The sequence below is a fragment of the Bipolaris zeicola genome (assembly GCF_000523435.1).
Source record: "Bipolaris zeicola 26-R-13 unplaced genomic scaffold scaffold_8, whole genome shotgun sequence".
Classification (NCBI taxonomy): Eukaryota; Fungi; Ascomycota; class Dothideomycetes; order Pleosporales; family Pleosporaceae; genus Bipolaris; species Bipolaris zeicola.
In genome coordinates this window covers 127,641-150,954 of record NW_006912057.1, presented here as the reverse complement: position 1 = coordinate 150,954, position 23,314 = coordinate 127,641, and the positions used below count along the sequence as shown (strand labels likewise).

Genomic DNA, 23,314 nt, shown 5'->3' with positions numbered 1-23,314 from the left:
TGTGATCTGACCAAGTATCACTAGTTCCGGATGATTTCATTACTACTGAATGACTATTGGCCGGCTGCATGCAAACGAGCGATAGACAAGGCGTACTGAACTGGACCGCCTCATGCAGTAAGATTCCTACGTAGAACCGTTCTTGTGTCTTAAGAGGTTTGTCGGCACTTGTACATCATTCTCTATTGCGTGATATGGCGAGTATGTGACACAAATTGTATGCCACGATATTTCTAAGTTTCATGCAAAGGGTTGATGTAATGTCGACATGAGGCATGTTTCCAAACTGAGTGGTAGTTGGACCCACAGTCACCCGGGCGCGCTATGCTAGTGCGGCGCGTCATACTGCAGCCTCCACCTAGAACTTTCTCACAACTGGGTCAGCTCAAGACAACAACACAGCTTCTGCTTATTGTGCTTACAGAGCAAAATGGATTTCTCCGCGGATGAAAATGATGCTCTCCAACAGTACATGCCCAGTCAGTTTGGGAAAAAAGATGGCTCTGTAGACGTTGAAGCCCAGATCGAACGCGCACGCCGGAAGGTTGTCGACGAGAGCAAACTAGCGAAGAAAGATGACGGATCAGACGATGACAAAGACTCCGATGACGATAGCGATATGAGCGACGAAGAAGACGAGTTCCCAGTGTCGCACGAGTTGATTATCAAAACGCACGATCGCGCAGTTACGACAATTGCCCTTGATCCCTCTGGCACGCGGTTGGTGACTGGCAGTAATGACTGCATGCTCAAGCTGCACGACCTGAGTGCGCTCACCCCGAGCACGATTCGCGCGTTCAAAACCGTCGACCCATTCACTACCAAGCCATCACAGACAGCCGAGTCGCATTCAATACACCAGGTCCTATTCGGTCCACAGTCTGGAGGACAGTTTCTTTGCATAACCGCGACATCACAACCGAGACTTTTCAGCCGGGATGGAGATCTCATATCGGAGTTCGTCAAAGGCGACATGTATCTGAGAGACAAGCACAATACAAAGGGACACACGGCAGAGGTTACTAGTGGTGCATGGCACCCGACGAATCGCGATCGTTTTGCTACAGCGGGTACGGACAGTACAGTGCGGATATGGGATGTCAACAAGAGGATGAAGCAGGAAGAGGTCATTGTGTACAAATCCAGAGCTGCTGGCAGCGCGGGTATGACCAGAATGACTGCCATTGCCTGGGGCGCTGCAGCCGAAGGAGGAAGCAGTATGCTGGTTTCGGCAGCCCTTGATGGAAGTCTGGTCATGTGGGGTGGCGAAGGACCATATCATCGGCCTACAGCTGAAATCAAGGATGCGCATACGAAAGACACTTGGACCAGCGGAATTGATATCAGTGCAGACGGGAGGTTAGTGGTCACGAGAGGCGGCGACGACACGATCAAGTTATGGGACACGAGGAAGTTCAAGATACCTCTGAACACGACATCACACCCTTCTACCTCGTCACAATTCCCCACATCGAACATTCAGTTCGCGCCGAATATGCAAAGCATAATTACAGGATCTGGAACTGGCCATCTACATATCCTCAACCCAGCGACGCTTCGTCCAGAGCTCGTCACGCCTGTAACACCAGGCTCTCCTTTAGTCACGGTCAATTGGCACCCGAAGCTCAACCAAATCCTCACAGGTTCAGCCAATGGTCAAACGACCATCCTCTTTAATCCCAAGCTATCCAACGCCGGTGCCCTTACCATCCTCAGTAAAAAGCCCAAGAAGCGACACGTTGACGACGACCCGTCCCTCACGGTAGATATGGACCCCCTAGGTATGGCAGGCGAGGCCCACGATCCGTCCGGCAACGCGGCATCCTTCTCAGCGCGCCATCCTACCATTGGCCTCACGGCATCAGGCAAGAGCAGAGATCCCAGAAGACCGCATATTCCTGCTACGACGCCTTTTGCCAAGTCTACACCTGATCAGAAGTATGTCATGGAGCAGATTGCGGGCAGTGATATGAGGGACGAAGACCCTAGAGAAGCGCTGCTCAAGTATGCCCCAAAAGAAGGTGAAAAGGCCATTTTCACGGGTGCATGGGAGAAGACACAGCCAGTAGGCATTTACAAAGATTATGATAGCGAAGAAGAGAGAGATAGCAAAAGGGTTAAGCGGTAATGAAAGCAATGCGATACCCAGTTACACTGCTGGGTCAACCCCAGTAAAACAGATACGCGTACGATGTTTCAATCCATTGGGCGATTAGTCTTGATATGTCAACCTCGTATACTCGCAGGGTAGCGTTGAACCATTGCAACTGGTTATGGCCCAAGCCCAAAACAGCAAAGTGTATTTCTGTCGCACAACCGCGTCCACGTCGCGCCCCCTCGTCAGCAAACAACCCCACTCTCTTGCATCCGAACAACCACTGACATAAACTTTGCCGCCAACTACCTGACAACCCAGACAAGCTCTCCAGTTCGACGATTCCCACCACCAGCAAACATGTTCACCTCCACCATCCGCAATGCTGTGCGCGCACAGCCCGCCACTGCCGCCTTCACACGCAGCTTCTCCTCCACTCGCCCCTCGCAAGTTGCCCGCATGACTGTTGTCGGCCGCCTGGGAGTTGCGCCAGAAGAGGTTACCATTTCCGGAGACCGAACATTGGTGCGCTATGTGGTTGGAACCAACTACGGCAAGGGTGAAGAGAAAAAGACAAGTTGGTTCCGGATTGCTAGCTTTGTCCAGGGCGCACAGAAGGATTTCTTGATGAATGTGCCCAAGGGCTCGCTGCTCTATGTCGATGCTGATGCGCGTATGGAGACATATCTCGATAGCGAGGGAAACAAGAAGAGCAACTTGAGCTTGGTTGCCCGTACGTTTTTGCTACAAGATTTAATGCTAGGTTGGGAGTCATTGCTAACAATTTTGCTAGGCAACTTTGACGTGCTGTCGCGCGCCCGCAGCGACGAGCCTGATACCAACGACGAGGGTCTCATCCAAGAGTCTTCCGGCTAGACATGCACGGCTTCAATTCTCATGTAGAATCAATGTCACTTTGCGCAACATGTCTTAAATTCGGAGGCCGACTGTAAGAGGGTGGCGTGGCAAGGCCAATGCACACACAGTTGCGAATATTAGTGGCGACAGCCTTTGCAAACCGCAGTACGAAGTGTTTGCCGAATCTTGATTCAAGATAGCAGAGTGTATGAATATTGTCTGAACTTTTCTACTGTATGATCTCTCCGCTCAAAGCGGCTGGCGACAATGCTTTCCGAATGATACCTTTTTCCTTGTAATGCATTGATTCGCCCTGCCCGTGATTTCGAAGACAGCCAGCAGTCATGAATTCGTTTCACATGCTCTTTTGCCAGTGTCAACGCCACTTCAGCAATTATTCTCGAGCTACTACTACGTACCTACCCACCTGAGCACAGACACAAAATGCGGCGAACGAAGACCTCCGAGAGGCCGCCTCAACTTTTTTGTGGCGCAACTACAGGACTCCAACAACACACTTCTCCAATATGCAAAGAATAATACCCCTACCAGCGCGTCAGCTATGGGGGCATGCGCCTCGTGTGCGGTCGGTGAGGCGCCTCAATCGAAGTCATCGAACATTTGCGACGGTCTCATCCACTGAACGGTATGTCGCTGCATCCTCACTACCCCGCTAGTCGCCCAACTCTGACCGTATCCTAGACCATACGATGTAATAGTCATTGGAGGCGGGCATGCAGGCTGCGAAGCCTCGGCAGCAGCAGCACGCGCCGGTGCCCGAACAGCACTTGTAACCCCCTCGGTCGAAAACCTCGGTGTATGTTCATGCAACCCTTCCTTTGGCGGAATCGGCAAGGGCACTATGCTCCGCGAGATTGATGCTCTGGACGGTGTCGTGGGTCGGATTGTGGACAAAGCCGGTGTACAGTTTAGAGTACTGAACAGGAAGAAGGGACCTGCAGTATGGGGGCCACGAGCGCAGATTGATAGGGCACTGTATAAGAAATACATGAAGGACGAAATGCTGTCATACAAGGGCCTGAGTGTAGTAGAGGGGAGTGTAGCGGATATCATTGTGGATCGGACGCAAGAGGAGGGCTCAAAGGGAACATACGGCAAGATCACAGGTGTCAGACTGGAGAGCGGCGAAATCATACCAACAGGAAACGTGGTAATTACCACTGGTACGTTTCTGGGCGGAGAGATACACATTGGACTCGAAGCATATCCGTCTGGGCGCATGGGTGAAGCTGCAACATTTGGACTAAGCAAGAGTTTGAGAGAGGCCGGTTTTACACTTGGAAGGCTAAAGACGGGGACACCACCGCGGTTAGACGGAAAGACGATCAACTACAAGATTTTGGAGGCTCAAGAAGGAGATAATCCACCGATGCCATTCAGTTATCTGAACGACCGCGTACAGGTGGAGAATCAATTACTGAATCACGAGACACGAACAAACGAAGCGACACACGATGTAATACGGAAAAATCTCGACAAATCGATACATATCCGGGAAACTGTAAAGGGCCCGAGATACTGTCCATCATTGGAGTCAAAAGTCATACGCTTTGCTGACAAGTCGTCGCATATCGTCTGGCTGGAACCCGAAGGCTTCGACAATGACATTATCTATCCAAACGGCATCTCTTGTACTGTACCTGCAGATGTCCAAAACACTATGCTCAAAACCATCAAGGGTCTAGAGAACGTAACTATGCTGCAACCTGGCTATGGTGTAGAATACGACTACGTCGACCCACGGCACCTACGCTCCACTCTAGAGACAAAGAACATCTCCGGCCTCTTCCTAGCCGGTCAGATAAACGGAACAACAGGCTACGAAGAAGCCGCCGGTCAAGGCGTAATCGCCGGCATCAACGCAGGACTCAAAAGCCTAGGCAAAGACCCTCTTGTCTTAACCCGAGCAGACGGCTACATTGGCATCATGATTGACGACCTCATCACAAAAGGCGTATCAGAACCCTACCGCATGTTCACCTCCCGCTCCGAATACCGCATGTCTGCCCGTGCCGACAACGCAGACTCACGCCTCACGCCCCTCGGCCACGCTGCCGGCATAATCAGCGACACCCGCTGGCGCGCCTTCTCAGACGAAGTATCCCAAATCGCCACCCTAACTTCCCTCCTGCAATCCAAAACAATGGGCTGGACCGACTGGACTAAACACGGCTTCGCCGTCCGAAACGACAGCACCAAGCGCTCCGCCTACGACCTCCTCCGCCTCCCCAACACCACCCCAGACTCACTCTCCCCTTTACTCCCCCAAATCCACGACTTCACCCCACACATCCGCCACCGCGTCCACATCGAAGCCACATACGCCCCTTATGTCGCCTACCAAACCGCATCCCAAGCCCGCTGGCTCAAAGACGAAAAACTATCGCTACCCATCGATCTAGACTACGAGTCTATTTTCGGCCTTAGTTTTGAAGAGAAGCGCGCGCTCGAGGCTGCGAGGCCTGAGAGCGTGGGTATGGCGAGAAGGGTGGAGGGAGTCACGCCGACGGGGGCGTTGCGATTGCTGCAGTATGTTAAAGGTGTTGGGAGGATGGAGAAACAGGCGCGGTTGAAGGAGGAGGTTGAGGCGAGGAAGGAGAGGTTTAAGGGCGTTTTTGAGAAGGTGTAGGTGTGTGTGTGTGTTAGTAGGAAGCTTGATGTATAAATATCTTCAGTTTTCTCTCTCTCTCTCTCTCTCTAGACGTTATCATGGTGTCACTGGACGATATCTGCCTCCCGTATGTTTGTTTTCGACATGTTTTTGATAACGAAAGGTGCCGTGTGATTTTTTCTTAGGTTTCTAGATAGAAAGTCTTACTTGTTCATCCTTGGCTGATGTTATTTTTTTTGAAAAAAAAACCTTGTAGAAATGGATGTTAGGGACACTGCTTTTGTTAGTTATTCAGAATACTTAACACAACAAATACGACAAAAAATGTCAAGATCCGTGTGAACAGTATAAGAAAAAGCACATGTATCGGAGAGAACAGTTTCTAACGAATGAATATTTCCCATACATTTTGTTCTTCTACAACTACTGCTACCTCCCACCACTCAAACCCCCCCGTCTTTGCCCGATAAGTCTACCTCAACCCCCTTCACACGCACACCCAAGGAACAGAGAAACGAAGAGAAGATAGGAGAAAAAACAAAGCTATCAAAGCCTCTTCTTCCTCCTTGACGTGTACAGGAGGCGTTCAGAACCCACATGGTAAAGAAGAAGAAGAAGAGCAAAAAAAGTTCGTTCCTCCCATACTCATATGTTCCACTACTCCAAAAACAAACATCCCCCCGGTTCCAGGACATGAGTGTATTTGTTCAGCCCTGTAAGACCCCAACAACCATCATACCAAACCACGACTACTCATTGTCTGTAAAGGAAGAAGATTAGAAAGAAGAAAAAAGAAGAAAAAAAAAGATAAGTCTTGTTGCCCAAAGTGACGAGCATCGCAGCGCTAGGAGCTGAAGGAGAAGAAGAAGAAGAAGAAGTTGAAAAACATGTTGTTACAAGTTTGGTGTGCGCAGATGAGAAGTTGAAGCCCAAAGCAAGTGATATGCGGGTTGCTAAGGAGCAGGATTAACGGAGCATGCTTTGGTGGTGCTGGTTTACGGCTTGTGTTTTTGTGTGCATTTGGTAACGGCCAGTGGACAAAAAGGTCTGCGAGATTGCGGGAAATGATCAACCCCCAAGACGTTGGGGTGCGGCCGTATGTGCTGGGAAGAGAAGTAGAGGAGAAGAAAAAACAGTAGATTTGCATTGTTGAAAAAAAAAACGCCGTTTGATTTGGGAGAATGGGAAATGTTGTCAATACGCCAAGCAGTCATCACAAGGCAAATTTGCGATGAATCGTATTCCATGCTACGCCTGCACTCCTGTCATGTGTATTGGACTGCCAGGTATCCAGCCGGTTCTTTCTAATAGTAGATCGTCAATGGGAAAGTATAGTTTGGAGAGAGAATCGATTGCTGCGAGATTGTTATATCTCGACATTCTTCAGCCCTTCTGGTTCTGCAACGGCAGTGGGACTCTTTAATGATGAAGATGTCCTCTTTGTGTCTTTGTTCTCTTTGTCGCTGCCGAGGCTGTTGCGAGGTTGCGAGAGTTCGTCGCTCGGTCTCGGAGTATCAACGGAAATGAGGTTCTCAGTGGGGACGCTAGCCTTTGAGTCGAGATTTGTATTCACACGGACCGGTTGGGGGTGCTCCTCGGCCACACGGGCCAAGGGGCTCGAGAGTTTACCGCGTGGGCTGACACCTTTTGGTGGCTTCGAAAGACGGTGAGGGCTGCGACCACGATCTTCAGGGCCAATTACGGGGCTGTGGTAGGGGCTGCTCGCTGTGCTGCTAGGAACGACCATGCCCGGGGCATTTGGGTTGACGCGCAGACCACTTGTTGGGCGTTTCTTGTTAGGTGGTCGGCGGCCGTACTTTTGATCGCACCGCCAGCGGAGAACCTCGAGATAGGGCGGCTCGACATTCTGGCGCTTGAAGATCAAGAGCTTCAACTCGGAGGTTTCTTCGTCCAGGTGCACGTCCTTGGAGGCAAAATCATCTGCTACCATGGCCAAAAGAGCGCCCCATGAGCGTGCAACGACGTATTTACGGTCGTAGTCACGGCCGAAAATGATGATTTGTCCCCATGTGCCATTGGGACCAGGGGCAAGGTCGACAGCGAGGTAGTTGCCTCCCCAGTCACGGGCAAGAGGAATCCAGGCAGGGTGGGCGTAGGCCTTTTGTATGGCGTTTGGCGGTTGCGAGTCTTGGCGAGCGAGCAGGTCTTGCCGCCACAGAGGGTTTGTGGTGCTCTGCACTTGGGCGACGGGCGGTGTGGTGGACGAGCCAGCAAAGGCCTTGACGGGGATTTGGGGTGTCGAGTAGTCGACCTTTGTGGTCAGGTATTCGTCAGCGACCTTGCGCCAGTTCCTCCACTCCATGACAATCTCCTCGCAATCGAGCAGCATGAGGCCGAAGAAGACACCGGTGGGGAGACCGCCACGCTCCTGGCCATCGTGGATTTGAAGAGACTCGCGCACGTCCATGGGGAGGGTAGCGTCGAGCTCGTGCTCTAGCTCGTTGACGTCGTTGGATGTGCATCCTTCGCACATGTTGTCAAACAGCTCTGTGAAGTTGTCCTCGACCCAGCGGTCAATGCGCCTCCACGAGTGGGAGACGGGCGGTGGGGGAGGCAGACCCTCGTTGAAGTCTTGCATCTGGATCTGGCCATTGGCGCCCTTGTCGAAGCTATCCGAGTCCAATGTAGCCTGGCGGCTAAGAGAGCTACGCATGCCGGGCGAGTAGGGGGAGCTGGGGGACATTGGGCCCTTGGGGGAGCCGATGAAGCCATTGCTGGTAGCGAGCTCGTCGTGCTGGTAGGGCGAGTCGAGATCGGTGCGGGACTCTGCGCCGCTGGCGGTGATGGAGGTGAGGGCGGCATGGCGGCTCTGGGGGATGGGGATGTGGCGGCCGGTCCGATAGGGCGAGTCGTGTGAGGCATGTCGGTCATACGAAGTCATTGTGTGCCAGAAGTCCTTCAAGGACGACGTGATTCTAGGGCGGTGTTAGCCATGTGGGCGCAGGGGGGGCAGGAGCAGCAGGGAAGGGGGGGGCGTACTGTTGTGCCATGGTGGGCGGGTGGATGCGTGAGTGGATGCGTGTGGAAGGGAGGGAGGGAGAAAGAGAGAAGGGCAAGCGGGAACGGGAGAGTATAAGTGCGGTGGTGGTCGGGCAGGCTCAGCAGCAGCAAAGGAGCGGACGGGTGCGCTCTGCGCTGGAGGGCTGGCGGGCGTGTTTCCCTTGAGTGAACGAGTGTCGTGTGAGAAGGCGTGCCAAAGGGTAAGGGTTGGCAGGAGCTTGAATTGGGAGTCGAGAAAACGGAATCGAAGGTGACGTTAAGGGGTGCCGGTGCGCCAAGACCAGGCTCGACCAGGATGGCCCTGGGCTGTCTGGCGGGCGTTGAGTGCGCAATTCTGGCCGCCGCTTCAAACCCACTAGCCGCAGCACTGTCGGGGCGGAGGAGCAGAAAGGGGGGTGGGAGGGGCGTGGGGGATAGAGGGTGGATGGGTGGAAGGATGGATCGAAGGATGGGTGAGTGGTGGGTGGATGCAGTGGTGTTGTTATGGTTGTTGATAAATGTTGTTGTTGTTGTTGTTGTTGTTATGGTAGTAGTAGTAGTGGTGGCGGGAGCAGTTGGGTGTCTGCCAATCTTGTCGTCATGTAGCGTGCATGCTATAGTGGCGTGGTGTATGTACACTACCCGCTGCATACAGCCCATACATAGTTTACATGGACGTATACCAGCCAGTCGATGTGTACATTACATTACAGTACATAGCCGCACATGTACGTACCAAGCCAAGCCCTGCCTGCTTCTGCCTCTACCAAACCGCCGACAGACGTTGGAGAATTGGCCCGACATGTCTGTTATTTCCATTAATAGAGCGAGCGCTGTCGCAACCCTATTACCGCAGCCACACACGACACACATAGCACACACACCCCCCTTCTGCCCAAGAGGCTGCCGACTTGCGTACTCCTTTTCACACCACCCGCCCTTTGTCCCTTGTTGGCAGCCCTTCGCCGTGGCTAATCCCTCCCGCTCTCCGCATCGTTCGTCCGACTGTACGTGTAGGCCTTGTTTCAGCAATGTCGGTGCCCTGTCGCGCGCGCGCCAACAAGAGCCTTTGCCGAAGCCACTCGCTTCTAGCTCCTTGTCCCACCTGCGCCCCCCGTCGCAAGCTGCATATTGGCCCGCCGCCCTAGGCGGTGTACAACATAACCTGCTGCTTGCTTGCCCAACCAGCTACCTACTCGAGCCGTAATCGTCCCATCGGGGCATTTTCACCGCGCCTTCGCCACAGACCACTTACGTTGCGCTTGCAAGAAAGAAAGAAGAAAAAAAACATCATGTCAAACTATCCGCCGCGCCGGCACCAATGGCACCCTCTCACAGCCACGTCCACGACGACCCCGTCTTACATGCGCCTTGTTTGGCACGCATGCCTGTTCAGCATAACAAGCTAATCAACCTGGAATCCTCATCGCAATGCAGCCCACGCCTTATCCCGCGTCATGCAAGCCGTGCACTGGCGGTGCGCTAGATCTTCAATGCCCATTGAAATTTCCATTAGGGGCCCAGCTAAATTGTCTTTCTCCTCCATGGTCATCCATGGCCCATGACGTTGTCCTCAATCGCCTGTGCTCATCCATCCCGGGACACATACACACATGCGCACCTCTTGCTGCCCGGTCGAGCGACCATGTCGAGTGCGCAGTGGCAGTGGATAATGTCAGATAGATAACGGACACCCCCGCAATGCCACAATCACCAATCGTCTCCACATGCTTACGCCCCACTGCCCACGCAAAGCTTCTTGTCGCACCTCTTTGAATCACACGCCTCTCCCTCCAACGACATATCCAACCAACCGGGTCTTTGTATGTCCCTACACCTACCTAGGTACCTACACTGCACTTTACCCATGTGGCAGGTGCGAGACATGGCCCATGCTGTGCCCACCAAACCCTCCAAACCCTCAACCGCGCCTGTGGCCGCATCCGATAAGCCATCCTCTCACTACAATACCAAACTTGCCACGCTGCCTTCCCGTGAGGTGCGCTTGTTGCCATGGCACCTTGCTCACCTTGCCGCCATCCGCATCCAAACTACTTTAGCCTAACGATTGCACAAACCCCTCAATCATGACGTTCCAGCAACATCTGCCGCACTAAGAGTAGCGAGTCTCGTTTTACCCCAGAGTCGGATCCCGACCGCGCGCGGGGTGCATCGAATACGAGGTGATGTGCGTTGAGTAAGCGGCTGCCGTTCCGACCCGGCACTGTAGCTATATCACGCTGTTCTATTCACCTTGTCGTCTTGCCCAGGAACTGGTGGAGCTCCTCTTGCAGTGGCAGAACAATGTTTTCCACCGCTGCCTGGAGACACTCGGCATCCTCGAGAGTGGCGCAAGGATCACTGGACCCTGTTATGCAATGCCGAATCGCGTTCTGGAAAGCAGCAGACAGGTTCCCAGACTCGTTGAAGGTCCAGTTACGCGCCAGTGCCCAGAGCTTCCACGGCCCCGGCTGCTTGGACAAATCACCCACCTCGTCGTCCGTCCCGGACTCTTGATACTTTTCAGCAGTCACTCCAAAGTACAACTCCAGAAGAGCCACGGCCAGTGCAATCAGGACGGTGTTCCTGAAGCCGCCTGGCTGCATGTTTCTCGCCGTGCCATTGGCCGCCTCAACAACCGCGGGCGCTAGATATGGGCGCTCAATGTTTATCGGTTGTGCAGTATTCGACGTTCGGTGAAACATAATATCCCGAGCAGCCCATTCGTTGGCCAACCACGGCGTCGAGTTCAGATACAAGACATTGGACGCTAGTGTCAACGCTAAGCTATACCTGTCCCTCATGCTCAGCTTCGAGCGTCTGCCGTTGATGACTGGTGGCTGCCGAAGCAGATCCTCTAGAGATACCAGTTCCACGGTAGGCGTGTATCTTTCTGCTGTATCCAATGGGTAAGCGCCCCGCAACTTGCTTTTGCTATCCAACGAAAAGCCGATTCTCGCAGCGTTTTTGTGTAGTTGTTGAATAGATGCACACAAGTCCTTCACCTCTTGGTGCCGACCAAAGGCCTTTTTGGTAGGATCGCTCACTGCGTATGGCGGAGGGGTTCCGAAGCTGACGCTCTTCGTCATCCTACCACTGTTAGCTCACAATCTCATGGCTCGCGCGCACGCATGCATCGTTGCCATTGGAAATGTCTCCGTTGTCTTCATACATACCTTGGTTTGGGAGATGCCATGGGAACGACGTGTTCCTTCTCCTCCTCCTCTTCCACGCATATCTCTGCAGTCTGCATTAACCATGACACACCGCTTCCATCAGAGTCCGTGGTTGAAAAAGCAACACTAAAGCTTGTTTTTGGAGTATCGATTTGCTTCTGCGCTTTCGGAGCAAAGACATCTTCCCGAAGCTCTAACTGGAGGCTTGTCCGATGCGATGACTTGCACGAGCACGACCAGCATACACTCAGCGACTCGTGCAACGTCTTGGCATACTGCTGTAGTCTTTGCAGCCGCGAGGCATACGAAGGCTTCGTCGCTCGGTGGTACGTCTCTATCTTCTCACTCTTTTCCGTGAACCTTTCGAGGCTTTTGTTGCATTCGTCCAGTTCTTCCAGGAGCGCCTTGATCGTCTTCTTGTTCATGCCAAAGCGGACGCGCTTTCTAATCTCAAACTTGTCGTTGGCCTTTTTGGGGTTCGCGGCCAACAGTGCCTCGAGATCATTGCGTGTAATCTAAGATTTATATAAGCATCGTTCGAGCATCCTACCATTTTCCGTTCCTACCTCTGCTGCGCGGTCCAGATCTAGCTTGCTTGCTATCTTCTTGGTTATTTTTTCAATCTCGAATACTGTCCTCTGATACGACTTGTACGTAGTCTGCAACTTGTCTTGGAGTGCCTCCTCTTTACTTTTCCAAAGCTCTTGCGACGACCCAGGGTCAGTCATCATTAAAGCAAACTCAACATCCGACGTGATAGACCCGAAGAGAAGCTGGATTGTCTGATCATAGTGATCGTATTGAGCCCTTAATTTTCTTATAAAAATAGGGAGCTCCTTGTCTCTTCCAAAGAAGCCTTTAATTGGATCTAGTCCTTCATTGTAGCTTTCGATTGCTAATCTGCTGTGAGCTCGTTGTTACCCCTCACTCACAACTCGACTTTTGCGTACCTTGTATGATCAACGGCAGACAGCCAAGAACGAGACCAGCTACCTCTACGCCGCTCATTGCAGCGCTTTTCTACAGTATCCAACAAAAGAAGGCGTCACGGGTCATTTGGCGCGCGCGGGGAGAAGGAACGAGTGGGGCCTGGCGCTTACGATACTGTCGAAGCACGTGCTCGTGAAACACGCTGGCCACCTCGAATGACCAAAGTTGGTGACTATGAATCTTTAGGATTATCTGGATATTATACAGGACTCTGGGTTATTTGTGAGCAGAGAGGTGACAGAGACGAACACACGGCTGCCTGCAAAACACAGCCTCAGCTGCGCCCCCGCCAAACTACAAAAACTCTAGTAGCATCACCAACCCCCCATGTCGATTGAGGCAACGGTACGAATAAACTATCACATCGACCTTTATCGAAGACGCATATAATTGAGAGCTATCGACACCCTCAAAGACCAAATTACCCTCAGGGTCCCAGTTCCAGTCCCAGTTCTCTCCGTCCCCGCTTGCTCTTTCCCCAACATGCCAATTGTTTGTCATGTCCTCTCTAAGACTAGCAACAGCCTCCAATGTTCGCGCTTTCCAAAATCTGACCACTGCACTCAAAACCAGCGACCGGAAATGGACACATGCAATCGACGAAGAGGCACTTGAAGACGAAATCGGGAGGTTCCGTGTTTGGGCTGGAAACCTCGGTGCTCTGCAGAAAGGGCACAGCTCGCTTGACTACAGGCTACGAGACTCACCAGTATCCAATACCAACACGCTAAAGCTTCTTAGGGAGCTTGAAACCAACGTCAATGAAGCTTATGCCGTGGCATCTGAGGCTCGCCTGCCTTACGAAGAGCAGGCCCGCCCAGACATGATTGAAGATGATGATGATGACGGTTTCTTCAGTGCGGAAGAAGACGATGATGATAGCAGCAGCGATGAACCTAGAACCGAATTGAAAATGCGCTTTGGGGAAATCGTTGACATTATCGACAACCTCTACAAGCTTAGCGTCCGCATCAGAACTCCTGGTCTACGCTCAAGATCTCTCAAAGCATCCTCTTACACACAAAAGGATCCAGAGACGGGAATCGACATCTTTGACATGTACGCTGCGCAAGACCTCAAGCATGTCCAGGAGTTGGTGTCGCATCTGCGTCAATCCTACGTAGCCAATGAGACGCAGGAAGATCAAGACTTTTTGATCAAGCGGTTGAGCGCATCTGTCACCCTTCGGAGGCGACAATTCAAGTACTGGAAACGACGTAAGTCTTTGAGAATATGACAGTCATATGCAGCTAACTAGTTGCTCAGATCGGGACAAATTAAGTGCCTCTACAATTTCCGAAGATGTACAGGGCCTCAATGTCACAACACCATTCGAAAGACCTGCGACAGCATCTGATGAAAGCCCAAAATCACATCCGGTACCCATAGTTGCAGTCCTGAAAGAAGCGCCAAGTCAGAAGACCGGTAAGACAATGCTCTCAGGGACAGAAGTAACGCAGCTTCACCAATCCTTGGATGATATAGTAGACAACAAATCCGTCACAAGCTACGCTATAACGGTGAAAGATGTACATGGAAAAGGCATCGATCTTCCTCCGCCACCAAAATCAGCTGATGGTGACAAAGAATTCGAATGTCCCTATTGTTGGATCGTTTGCCCTGCAAGATACGGAAAAGGGAAAGCCTGGAGGACACATCTGCTTCAAGACTTACAACCGTATATCTGTACATACCAGGACTGTGAAAGCTCGCATCAACTGTTTCGCAGTCGTAGAGAGTGGGCCGAGCACGAAGCAAGCCACCGCAAAGTGTGGAGATGTCCGGAGCATCCGAATGCAGTTTTCCATTCTCAGCTGGGCTTGGAAGATCACCTTCGGCAAACGCATCTCGATAGCTTTCCAGAGAGCCAGCTGGTGACCATTGCCAAGGTTGGCGAGGCTACTACAGTAGACTTGCGAGAAAGATGCCCCATATGCCGCGCACCGACGGATGCCAAAGAGATAGGCGACTTGCAAAGCCACATCGCGAATCATCTGGAGCGAATCGCAACCTTTGCTCTGCCTCATAGTATGGAAGACGACTCGGATGGTGCCAGTGGGATCCCGAGCCCCGGCAGTACTACCTCTAAGTCTCTTTGGAGTTCTATATCCGCCAATATGAGTAAAGGGAAAGAAAAGAGCAAAGAAAACGCTCCTAGTAAGTTCATCCACATACAAGAGCGTGAAATTTATGTACGGCACCAGCTGACATGTTAAACAGCTACCCTACACTTTGACCCGTCTAAGTCTGTTCATGAGGTTGATCCCAGCCACGATCTTCTATCTGCCGAAAACCTACAACAACTTCCTGATGCGAATAAAAATATACTGGACGTGATATCAAATCAAATGAATAACCCGAAAAGCTCATATCATCTAGCCGTCGCTCATGGGTCAGAAAAACTGCCAGTCCTTCAGACGAAGGACATTCCCACACTAAGGTCGTTATACCGTTCACGACAACTGTTACAATTAGACCAGAGCTACTCACCAGACGATTCTTACAATCGCATGATTTCTTTCTGTAACTATGATCTGACAAGGATGGAGGTAGACGCCATTGTCAACAACGTCACTGTCGACCTGAAATACTCACCACCCCGGGGCTCGTTGCACTACGCTATAATGGAGGCAGGTGGTCCAAACCTTGTACAAGAGGCAAGATCGAAACCCCAAATCAAGTTCGGCCAAGTCGAAGTAACCCACGGACACAATCTCCCTTCGGTTTGGGTTCTTCATGCTGCAGTACCGACGTCTTTCGGAGGGGACGGCATGGCCCAGTTGAGTAATCTTGCCGATTGCTATCGCAATTCCTTGAAGGCAGCGGCTGACCTCCAAATCCGAACCGTGGCTTTTCCTTGCTTGGGCACAAGAGGCTGTGGCTTTGGTCCACGTCAAGCTGCACGTATAGCACTTCAAGCAGTTCGCGAGGATTTGGATGCGCGCTCTGAAAGCCGGTTTGAACGCATCATCTTTGAACGCATCATCTTTTGTGCAAAATCCGCTGTGGATGAGCAAGCTTACAAGGATTTCTTCCCTGTATATTTCCCACCAACACATGGGGATCTAGAAGTGGCAAGGAATTCAGTTGTGGCAGGAAGTTCGGACCAGTCTACAGATAACGCGGTAATGGTTGCTCAGGTGATAAACACACAGGCGCAACTACGAAAGTCGACTGCTGCGCTCCGTCGTGATTTCAGCCAGATCCTACCAGAGATCGAAATCGGATACCTTGATCTTCTCGATGAGATTGATATCACGCTGACTTCGATTCACAATGAGTTATTGGGACCCAGAACGCTGAACAAACATTCGACAGACATCGCTCTGATCTGCTCTGTTCTCTTCACTTTATGTAGCAGCATCTTAGGAATGACTGAAACAGCGAAAGAGGTTCAAGATACCGTGTCAAATTATCAGGAGATCCTGAAAATTACCGATTGGGGTATGAATGGGAAGTACGGATCCAACCTCAAGGAGTTTCTACTAGACTGTTGCTCCTTCACTACCATTCTGGATAGTGTCATGGCACAGGAACAGAATGATCTGGATCTAGTACGAATGCGCCCAGAACTAGAAGGATATAGGGCCAAAGCGCGTATACAGGATACTGGAGATGCTCCCAATCAGCCGGAAAACCTGGAGTCTGTCGAGCCCTCTACGCCAACTGCCTCTAGTAACCGAGACTCGGTTAAACTGCACCAAATTTCATCTGTGACGAAACTATATCAGCTTGCTATCATCCATCCAAAGAAGACTATGGCACAACCTTCTGCCGACTTCAACAATATAGTGTGTTTGGCAAGAGAAGACATGACAAAGCTCGAGGTCGATGTCATAGTCAACTCTACTGACACATCCTTTTTAGGCATGGGAATTCTGGATCGCCTTATCTTCAAAAAGGGTGGACCAGAATTGCAAGAAGAGGTTCAGCAATTCGGTGTGTGTAAAGAGGGCGATGTCAAAACGACTTCAGGATACCTCTTACCAGCCAAGAACATTTTACATGTCATCCCACCTGAGGCGTACAGAAAAGACAACAAAAATGTGTTACGCAACATCTACCGCGGAATCCTGCATACCGCTACATACCTAAAAGCCAAATCCGTTGCAATACCCTGTATTGGGACGGGTGCATTGGGCTTTCCGCGCCGTGATTGCGCTTCGCTTGCCATGGAAGAAGTCAGGCGTTTTCTTCAGTCTAAAGAGCCGGGTGGACTGGAAAAAATAATATTTGTAGTATACTCGGACATCGACGAGGCTATCTACAAGAACATTTTGCCGACTTATTTTCCACCAGTCGAGGAGACTGGCTCGAAACAGTCGGGAACTCAGTCTCTGGGGCTGGCTCGGAATCCATCATCTGGTTCGACTGTCGCCAAAGACGATTCTCAATCCATTGCCTTGAAGGAAAAGTCTCGACACGCGCCTCTCGGTGAGGCCACCGTAGTAGCGGAAGTCAAGGTGACTTTCACAGAATTCACAACAAGTAAACCACGACTCATCCACAACTCTTGCGTGGTCCTTGTATCCGGAAGCTCGGTCCACATTGACCGCAAGACCAACCGCAATAACAAACGCAAGCCCAGTCGCAAGACCAATGATCTCGACATGGATTCTCAAAAAAGCACATACGAATACTCATTCGACCTGATACCCGCTACTGACTTACGCCATGATCAAAGCGAGGTGATTGTAAATGACATCCGCAAACGCGATACACCCCCAGGCAGATCCTTCATGCTATTCTTCAAATGCAAAAACGACACTGATGCAGCAACCCTCGCAGCAGCCCTAGAGCAAGCAGCTCGCCAAGCTCGTGAACAAGATGCACATGGATATTATGTACCCTCGGCCGAAACTATGCCTGACGCGACTCTTTCGAACCAAGATGATCAAGACGACGAAAACTACGTGTACGATGATACCTATGGAGACTATGGAGACTACATAGGCAATGAAGACGCCATAGACGATGACGACTACTTTTCTACTCGTATCCTCGAGTATCTCACCGAAGATCTCCATTCACGACCTACGTCGTATATCGGACAGAACATCACTGATATCGCGGCTACGCTGCGCCTTGATGTCGACCTGGTGCGCAAGTATCTGGCTCGACTTGCTGAGACGGGCTTGGTGCATACTACGGTTGATGAGAATACGTGGGTTGTGTCGGGTTACGAAGATAAGCTGGTGCCTGTGCTGAGGGGTGAAGAGGAGGCAAGTGGAGGAGGATAAAGGTCGGGGGGAATAAGGATTTGGGATATTGATTTTCCTTGTTTCTTTGTAGGGAGATTTTTCATTTTTTGGCAAGATGTAGGGTCATGGATGAAGGAAGAAAAGACATGGTATTCAAGTGTGCATTGCAATATATATATCTATATCAACAAATACTTCACCCACACATACAACATGTCTCCATCTACACCACCTCAGCAACAAGCAACCCCCAACTCCCCCTCAGCAATCGCATCCATAAACTCCCCGACATCCTCCCCACGTTCATCCAGCACAAACTCCAGCGTCTGCACCCACGTCTCACCATTATTTGAAAACCAATCATACTCATTCCACAAACCGCGCACGTAGCCCTCGACCATGCCCTTGAGCGGCGCATTCTCTTTCAGATACAAAATCTGTGCCGGATCAAGTTTAAGGTAATCCTCTACAACGTAGTAATGGGGGATATCGTCGCCCCAGCCCTCAGCGCCGACCTCGTGCGAGGGGCTCAACGAGTACTTTGATGCTGCGAAGCGAGACGTGTACGTATTCGTGTTGTTGAAGTGAGTGGAGAGGGGATTCGAAGCGAAGGGGTTAAAAGCTTGAGGGGCAGAGGGTGGGTAATTAAGGTGGATATTGAAGAGAAGGCCGTGTTCATTTCCCGGGTGCCGCTTTTTGAATTTGCGAGCAATGGTGCCGTTGGAGGGGCATATGTTTGATTGTACCACTTCGCGCATGACGTTGTGGATGTCGGTTATCTCGGCGAGGTCGTACGTGGACCAGTTGTGCAGGAGGGCGGCGCGCTTGAGGAGGACGAGGCGCGTGGCACGGAGTTCGCGGGGGTGGGCGGGGTTGTGGAAGGCGCGGGAGTAGAGCCAGATGCGGTAGATTGCTCTTCTTAGGTTATATCGTTCTTGCGGTGTTAAGAGGCGGCGGCTTTCGAAGTTGTGTTTCCATTTTTTGAAGGGGTAGATTTCGCACCATTTTTCTGCGACACGGCCGTACGTTACGATTTGGGTGAGGAGGGCGAGCGAGAAGGGGACCGAGCGGAAGATGTGGGCTGGTTGGCTGGCGTTGTGGGTGAGGAGCTGGGTGAGGTCGTGGAGGGGCCCGAATTGCGCTTCGGCGGCGGATTCAAGGATGGCAAGTTTTTGCGAGGACGAATATATGTTACGGAAACGTTTACAGGTAGAAGATAGGGCTGTTACGTCGGTGACTGAGGTGCAGGATAAAAACACCTGCACCACGAGCTCTGTGGCGAGGTCTTCGAATAACATTTTGGTGGTGGATGCTCAGCGTCCGGTAATTTTTTGTTTTTCTCGTGACTTCAAAAGTTAGCATCGAAAACTACACGGCCCATATTATAGATCTCCAGTTGCATGCATATTACTCACTCGTCAATTGTCACGCTGATATATATCTATCCCTTTTTTGGTACTGACCCGTATCTCTTTCTAAGAGATCGATCTAGATATCCAGCCTCTTCTTCTCTTTACTATATGCCAGCCGCAAGTGTGCTGTGTAATGTATCGATCAATCGGCGCGTAGCTATGTTGCTTCTACACCGACGCGTGACTCGTAGTTCAGATAGATAGGACCCCTCCTTTGGGGCTATAGATAGAAAACGTGTTGAAATTTTGTGAAGACATGGTGCAAACGATGGCAGACTCCGACGAGCCGTTTCCAAAGGCCATTGACATTGTTGGTGGTTGAAAGGACAATCAGGAGTTATCGTCACGACGTAGCCATAAAGTTGATAGATGGCGCCAAGTGGAGCCAATCTGGATTGTGGGGACCAATCGGCGTCGAGGGGGGAGGATAAGCCGATGGCGTCAACGTCCGCGAGGTAAGTATGTCGCTCTCCGAATCGCAAACCGCGTCGTCGTCCACGTCTGTAAGTCTGGAGTCTGGCAGTACCGGAAGAAACAATGTACCACGGGAATACTGCGTCTCCATACTCACCAGCTCTGTTCCGCCTCCCAATCGAGCTCCGACGCACGATATACAGTCTCGTCCTCCCCCACACGACAACCTTCGATGTGCGTTTGCAGCGCTCCATTGACCCACCCCCAAAGTCCGAGTACAATCTGACGTTCGTCCGGCAGAATGGCGATGGGTGCTGGCGCATGCAACGGACACTGCCGCGGACGGACCGTGAAACGGGCAACGACATTGTCTGGCGGCGCGGATGCACTGCCCTGCTAGCCGTGTCGCGACAGGTGCACGAAGAGGCAGCAGACATGCTCTATGGCGAAAATACGTTCGTGATAGATGTGACTTTTAGTGCAATCAACTTTCGGTACCGCTGGCGGACTGCGAATAACCTGACGCCGAACCAAACATATCAATTCCTAGATCATTTCTCGCAGCGGAACCTCCTGCGCATCAGGAACTACATTGTGAATGTCGAGTCGGTCGATGACTATACGGGCATGATTAAGTACAATTATGGTGGGCGCGGATTGTCGGCTGGTATACATAGCAAAGTACGGGAGCTTGTGGATCTGCTGGTTGCTGTTCCGCAGCTGCACCGGCTGCAGGTGCACTTGATCGATGGTGCCATCAGTCGCGTCAAGTTTCCAAGCGGCAGGGTGCATCGGGTCCAAGATGAGAGCAACATTTCCCAAACGCAATTGGTACTAAATCCGTTCAGAGCGCTGCACGGGGTTCGTATGGCTGTGGTCAGTGGTGTCAATGACGAATACAAGGAGGAACTAGAAAAAAGCATGACAAAAGAAAGACTACAGTCAGTGTAGTTGAGTGCAATAGATCCGGAGATTAATATACGAACGCAAAAAAGACGTGTATAGCGGTCGCTCAAGACGAGCTACCCACGAGTTGATAGCTATTGGGTATATCGCTATACATGCAGGCATATGCCAAGCCCAACAAATCGACGCCAGCCCCATGTAAGATGCATCCCATAAACGCCACTTTTTTTTGCCCTCCAAAAATGTTGCAAACGGCTTATGCGAATAGAACATTGTCGCTGAGCGGATCCTTCTCTTTTTTGCGACCACCGTGCGATGTCAGTCCCAGCTCCTGGTGCTTGAGCAGAGCATCCCTCTGCGCCTCTGTCCGCTTGTTGAACCTGCCGGCCTTGGACTTCCTCAAGTCGGAGCGGATCTGGTTGGGCGACACGAACTCCTTGTTCTCGTAGATGATGGGGCCTCCAAAACTCGATTCCTGGATGACAATGGGTGTGAGCACGAAGCGTGGGCCAATCTCCACAAGGCTGACATCGAGTTCTCCCTTTCCTCCCTTCTTCTTGGGCGCAGGCTCATCGACTTCCATCTCTTCACCGTCTGCATTCTTCTTCTTGCCTGGCTCGCTCTCATTAATCTGGAAAACGCGGACCCAGATCTTGCCGTCTGTGACGGTGAAACCCATGACGTGGTCAACAAAAGGCTTTACTTTCCTGCTGGTCTTGGGAACACCGAAAATTTGGGTAAAGAGTTCCTTGATGACACGCAAATGGGCCTGCTTGTCGAACGCGGCGTCAAAAGAAAGAATTGGCCGGGATCCCTTGAGGCAGTTGCCAATGAAGTTGAGCTCTTCCATGGTATGCAAGTTTTGGAGATGCATCTTGACGGTGGGGCCATTGGGAGGCTTGGACATCCAGCAGTAAAGATCCTTTCCTTTGCGCGCCTCGAAGAAGAGGACATTGTTGCAGTTGTAGAGTTCTGACTGGGTTAGTTCACGTCAAGATGGGACGGAGAATATTAGAAATGCAGTCTGCGAGATTTCTCATCGCGAAAAGACTGGTATTTGGGGAGAAATTCGTACCTGCTAGTTCATTGAGCTGGTAGAGCTTCGTTTTGGTATCAAGCTTGGCCTCTTTTCGGCTATGGGGCCTTTGCAGGATCAGCATGAAGTTTCTGAAGCAGGATTGGAGTCCAACTCACATTAAAGAGTACAAATCCTGGAGTAAATGGCGGTGCCGGAATGTTACACCTCTTGAACTCTGTTTTTTGTTAGCAAGAGATTTTTTTTTCTCTTTTTGTGTAGACAAATGCTATACCAGAATGAGGACGCGCTGCTTGTTTCTCTTGACTCCGACATCCTTCTCCTCCTTGTCCGCGCCGGACAGTGTCTTGTATACCGAGGCCATTGTTGTGCACGAGTGTTGATGGTGCTGTTTGCGCTGCTCACGGGATGAAGGCGGCTCTAGAAAAAAGTTGGAGAATGGATAGCGCCCAGAGTTTTAGCGTGATCTACGCTTTGGCCACGCTACGACCCACCGACATGGGTCGTGCCTTCCGTCACCATCGCTGGCAGGGCTCGCCCAATGAGGGAGTGCAGGTCCCAACGCTCCTGCCCCGTTTAGAGTGCGTCTGGGCTCATGGCGCTTTGTCGCGCGCCGTAGACCAGCTGTAGCGGGACGGCGAGGCATATCAGGAAGAAAAATGGGCCAATGCAGAGGGAGAGAGGGAGAGCAAGTAGAGTGTGCAGGAGCAGGGCATGTAGTAGGCGGTGATGGTAGTGCGTGTAATGTTGTATGTAAATGGTAGTAAGTAGTCAGGCGTTGGTCGGTGGTTGATTTGCCGAAGTTGGCAACGCCTCAACGCGGCGGGCGGAGGCAAAGACGAGGAGCACGTCGCTGCAGAGGGCAACGGGCATGACGCCGGATCGCTGGCTACGCGGACAGCACCAGCACCAGCAAGATGGGAATGCGGACACGCACAGTGCGCCTGACAGCCGCGCAGGCCGGGCTGCATGCTGGACGGCGCCGCTCGTGTGCCTGCAAGTTATTGGTCGATGCACCATCTGGGGCGTGTGTATGCTTCGACGAGAGACGCGGGCTCAGGTGGGCAGCAAAGAGGCAGCGCTCCCCCCCGCCAGCAGACACAGGCCGGGCTGGACGTCGCCACGAGCCTCGCTGGATTCACAAGGGCGGCTCTCATTGTGTGCAGCGCCCCGTCGGACAAGCGGCGTCATGTGCAGCGAGTCGTGGCCGCTGCCATCAAACCTCATCGCGGGTCTGCATCACGCCCGGAGCTGCCCCAGGGACAGAGCTGCCGCAGCCGCACTAGACAGAAGCTGACTTGCCAACCCTTCGTGCGTGTGTGTGTGATCTGGACAGCGCTGCTCCACACCAGCCCCCCATCGTCCCTCTCCCATCGCTCCCGTCCGCTGCCCTTCGCATCCAAAGCCATCCATCACCAGTCGCCGGCCGACCATCGCCAACTGCAAAGCCTGAGGCGCATTCACCCTGCTGTCGCCGCCTTGCTTCCGGCGCGCCCCACCGCCAGAGCCCGCTGCTGCTGGTCCATGGAGCAGCCTTCGTGGTCCCATTGAGAGAGCCTGCACGCGCCCAGTCCCATGTTTCGCGATCCCGTCT

The 23,314-nt window shown here is 52.0% G+C and overlaps 10 protein-coding genes across 10 annotated transcripts; 6 read left to right on the top strand and 4 right to left on the bottom strand.

The window, feature by feature from the left end:
• Positions 1–430: 430 nt before the first annotated feature.
• Positions 431–2,128, top strand: COCCADRAFT_1116 (uncharacterized protein; the record flags this gene model as incomplete). The annotated part of the gene is made up of 1 exon (XM_007709368.1): positions 431–2,128. The coding sequence occupies one exon, from the start codon at positions 431–433 to the stop codon at positions 2,126–2,128; it is 1,698 nt and encodes a 565-aa protein (XP_007707558.1).
• A 327-nt stretch (positions 2,129–2,455) lies between these two features.
• On the top strand, positions 2,456–2,971 carry COCCADRAFT_1115 (uncharacterized protein; the record flags this gene model as incomplete). The annotated part of the gene is made up of 2 exons (XM_007709367.1): positions 2,456–2,828; positions 2,889–2,971. 2 exons carry the CDS (start codon positions 2,456–2,458, stop codon positions 2,969–2,971), a joined length of 456 nt encoding a protein of 151 aa, XP_007707557.1.
• A 509-nt stretch (positions 2,972–3,480) lies between these two features.
• On the top strand, positions 3,481–5,603 carry COCCADRAFT_83932 (uncharacterized protein; the record flags this gene model as incomplete). The annotated part of the gene is made up of 2 exons (XM_007709449.1): positions 3,481–3,599; positions 3,656–5,603. 2 exons carry the CDS (start codon positions 3,481–3,483, stop codon positions 5,601–5,603), a joined length of 2,067 nt encoding a protein of 688 aa, XP_007707639.1.
• Positions 5,604–6,951: 1,348 nt separating this feature from the next.
• On the bottom strand, positions 6,952–8,596 carry COCCADRAFT_32771 (uncharacterized protein; the record flags this gene model as incomplete). The annotated part of the gene is made up of 2 exons (XM_007709409.1): positions 6,952–8,521; positions 8,586–8,596. 2 exons carry the CDS (start codon positions 8,594–8,596, stop codon positions 6,952–6,954), a joined length of 1,581 nt encoding a protein of 526 aa, XP_007707599.1.
• A 1,310-nt stretch (positions 8,597–9,906) lies between these two features.
• Positions 9,907–10,268, top strand: COCCADRAFT_32770 (uncharacterized protein; the record flags this gene model as incomplete). The annotated part of the gene is made up of 2 exons (XM_007709408.1): positions 9,907–9,958; positions 9,991–10,268. 2 exons carry the CDS (start codon positions 9,907–9,909, stop codon positions 10,266–10,268), a joined length of 330 nt encoding a protein of 109 aa, XP_007707598.1.
• A 566-nt stretch (positions 10,269–10,834) lies between these two features.
• COCCADRAFT_83960 (uncharacterized protein) lies at positions 10,835–12,769 on the bottom strand (the record flags this gene model as incomplete). Its single annotated transcript, XM_007709448.1, has 4 exons — positions 10,835–11,675; positions 11,762–12,276; positions 12,328–12,656; positions 12,712–12,769. 4 exons carry the CDS (start codon positions 12,767–12,769, stop codon positions 10,835–10,837), a joined length of 1,743 nt encoding a protein of 580 aa, XP_007707638.1.
• Positions 12,770–13,250: 481 nt separating this feature from the next.
• COCCADRAFT_22425 (uncharacterized protein) lies at positions 13,251–17,991 on the top strand (the record flags this gene model as incomplete). Its single annotated transcript, XM_007709384.1, has 3 exons — positions 13,251–13,968; positions 14,018–14,908; positions 14,972–17,991. 3 exons carry the CDS (start codon positions 13,251–13,253, stop codon positions 17,989–17,991), a joined length of 4,629 nt encoding a protein of 1,542 aa, XP_007707574.1.
• A 194-nt stretch (positions 17,992–18,185) lies between these two features.
• Positions 18,186–19,250, bottom strand: COCCADRAFT_83822 (uncharacterized protein; the record flags this gene model as incomplete). Its single annotated transcript, XM_007709447.1, has 1 exon — positions 18,186–19,250. The coding sequence occupies one exon, from the start codon at positions 19,248–19,250 to the stop codon at positions 18,186–18,188; it is 1,065 nt and encodes a 354-aa protein (XP_007707637.1).
• Positions 19,251–19,901: 651 nt separating this feature from the next.
• On the top strand, positions 19,902–20,729 carry COCCADRAFT_22423 (uncharacterized protein; the record flags this gene model as incomplete). Its single annotated transcript, XM_007709383.1, has 1 exon — positions 19,902–20,729. The coding sequence occupies one exon, from the start codon at positions 19,902–19,904 to the stop codon at positions 20,727–20,729; it is 828 nt and encodes a 275-aa protein (XP_007707573.1).
• A 211-nt stretch (positions 20,730–20,940) lies between these two features.
• On the bottom strand, positions 20,941–22,084 carry COCCADRAFT_32766 (uncharacterized protein; the record flags this gene model as incomplete). Its single annotated transcript, XM_007709407.1, has 4 exons — positions 20,941–21,656; positions 21,760–21,827; positions 21,879–21,937; positions 21,995–22,084. The coding sequence occupies 4 exons, from the start codon at positions 22,082–22,084 to the stop codon at positions 20,941–20,943; spliced, it is 933 nt and encodes a 310-aa protein (XP_007707597.1).
• Between the last annotated feature and the right edge of the window lie 1,230 nt (positions 22,085–23,314).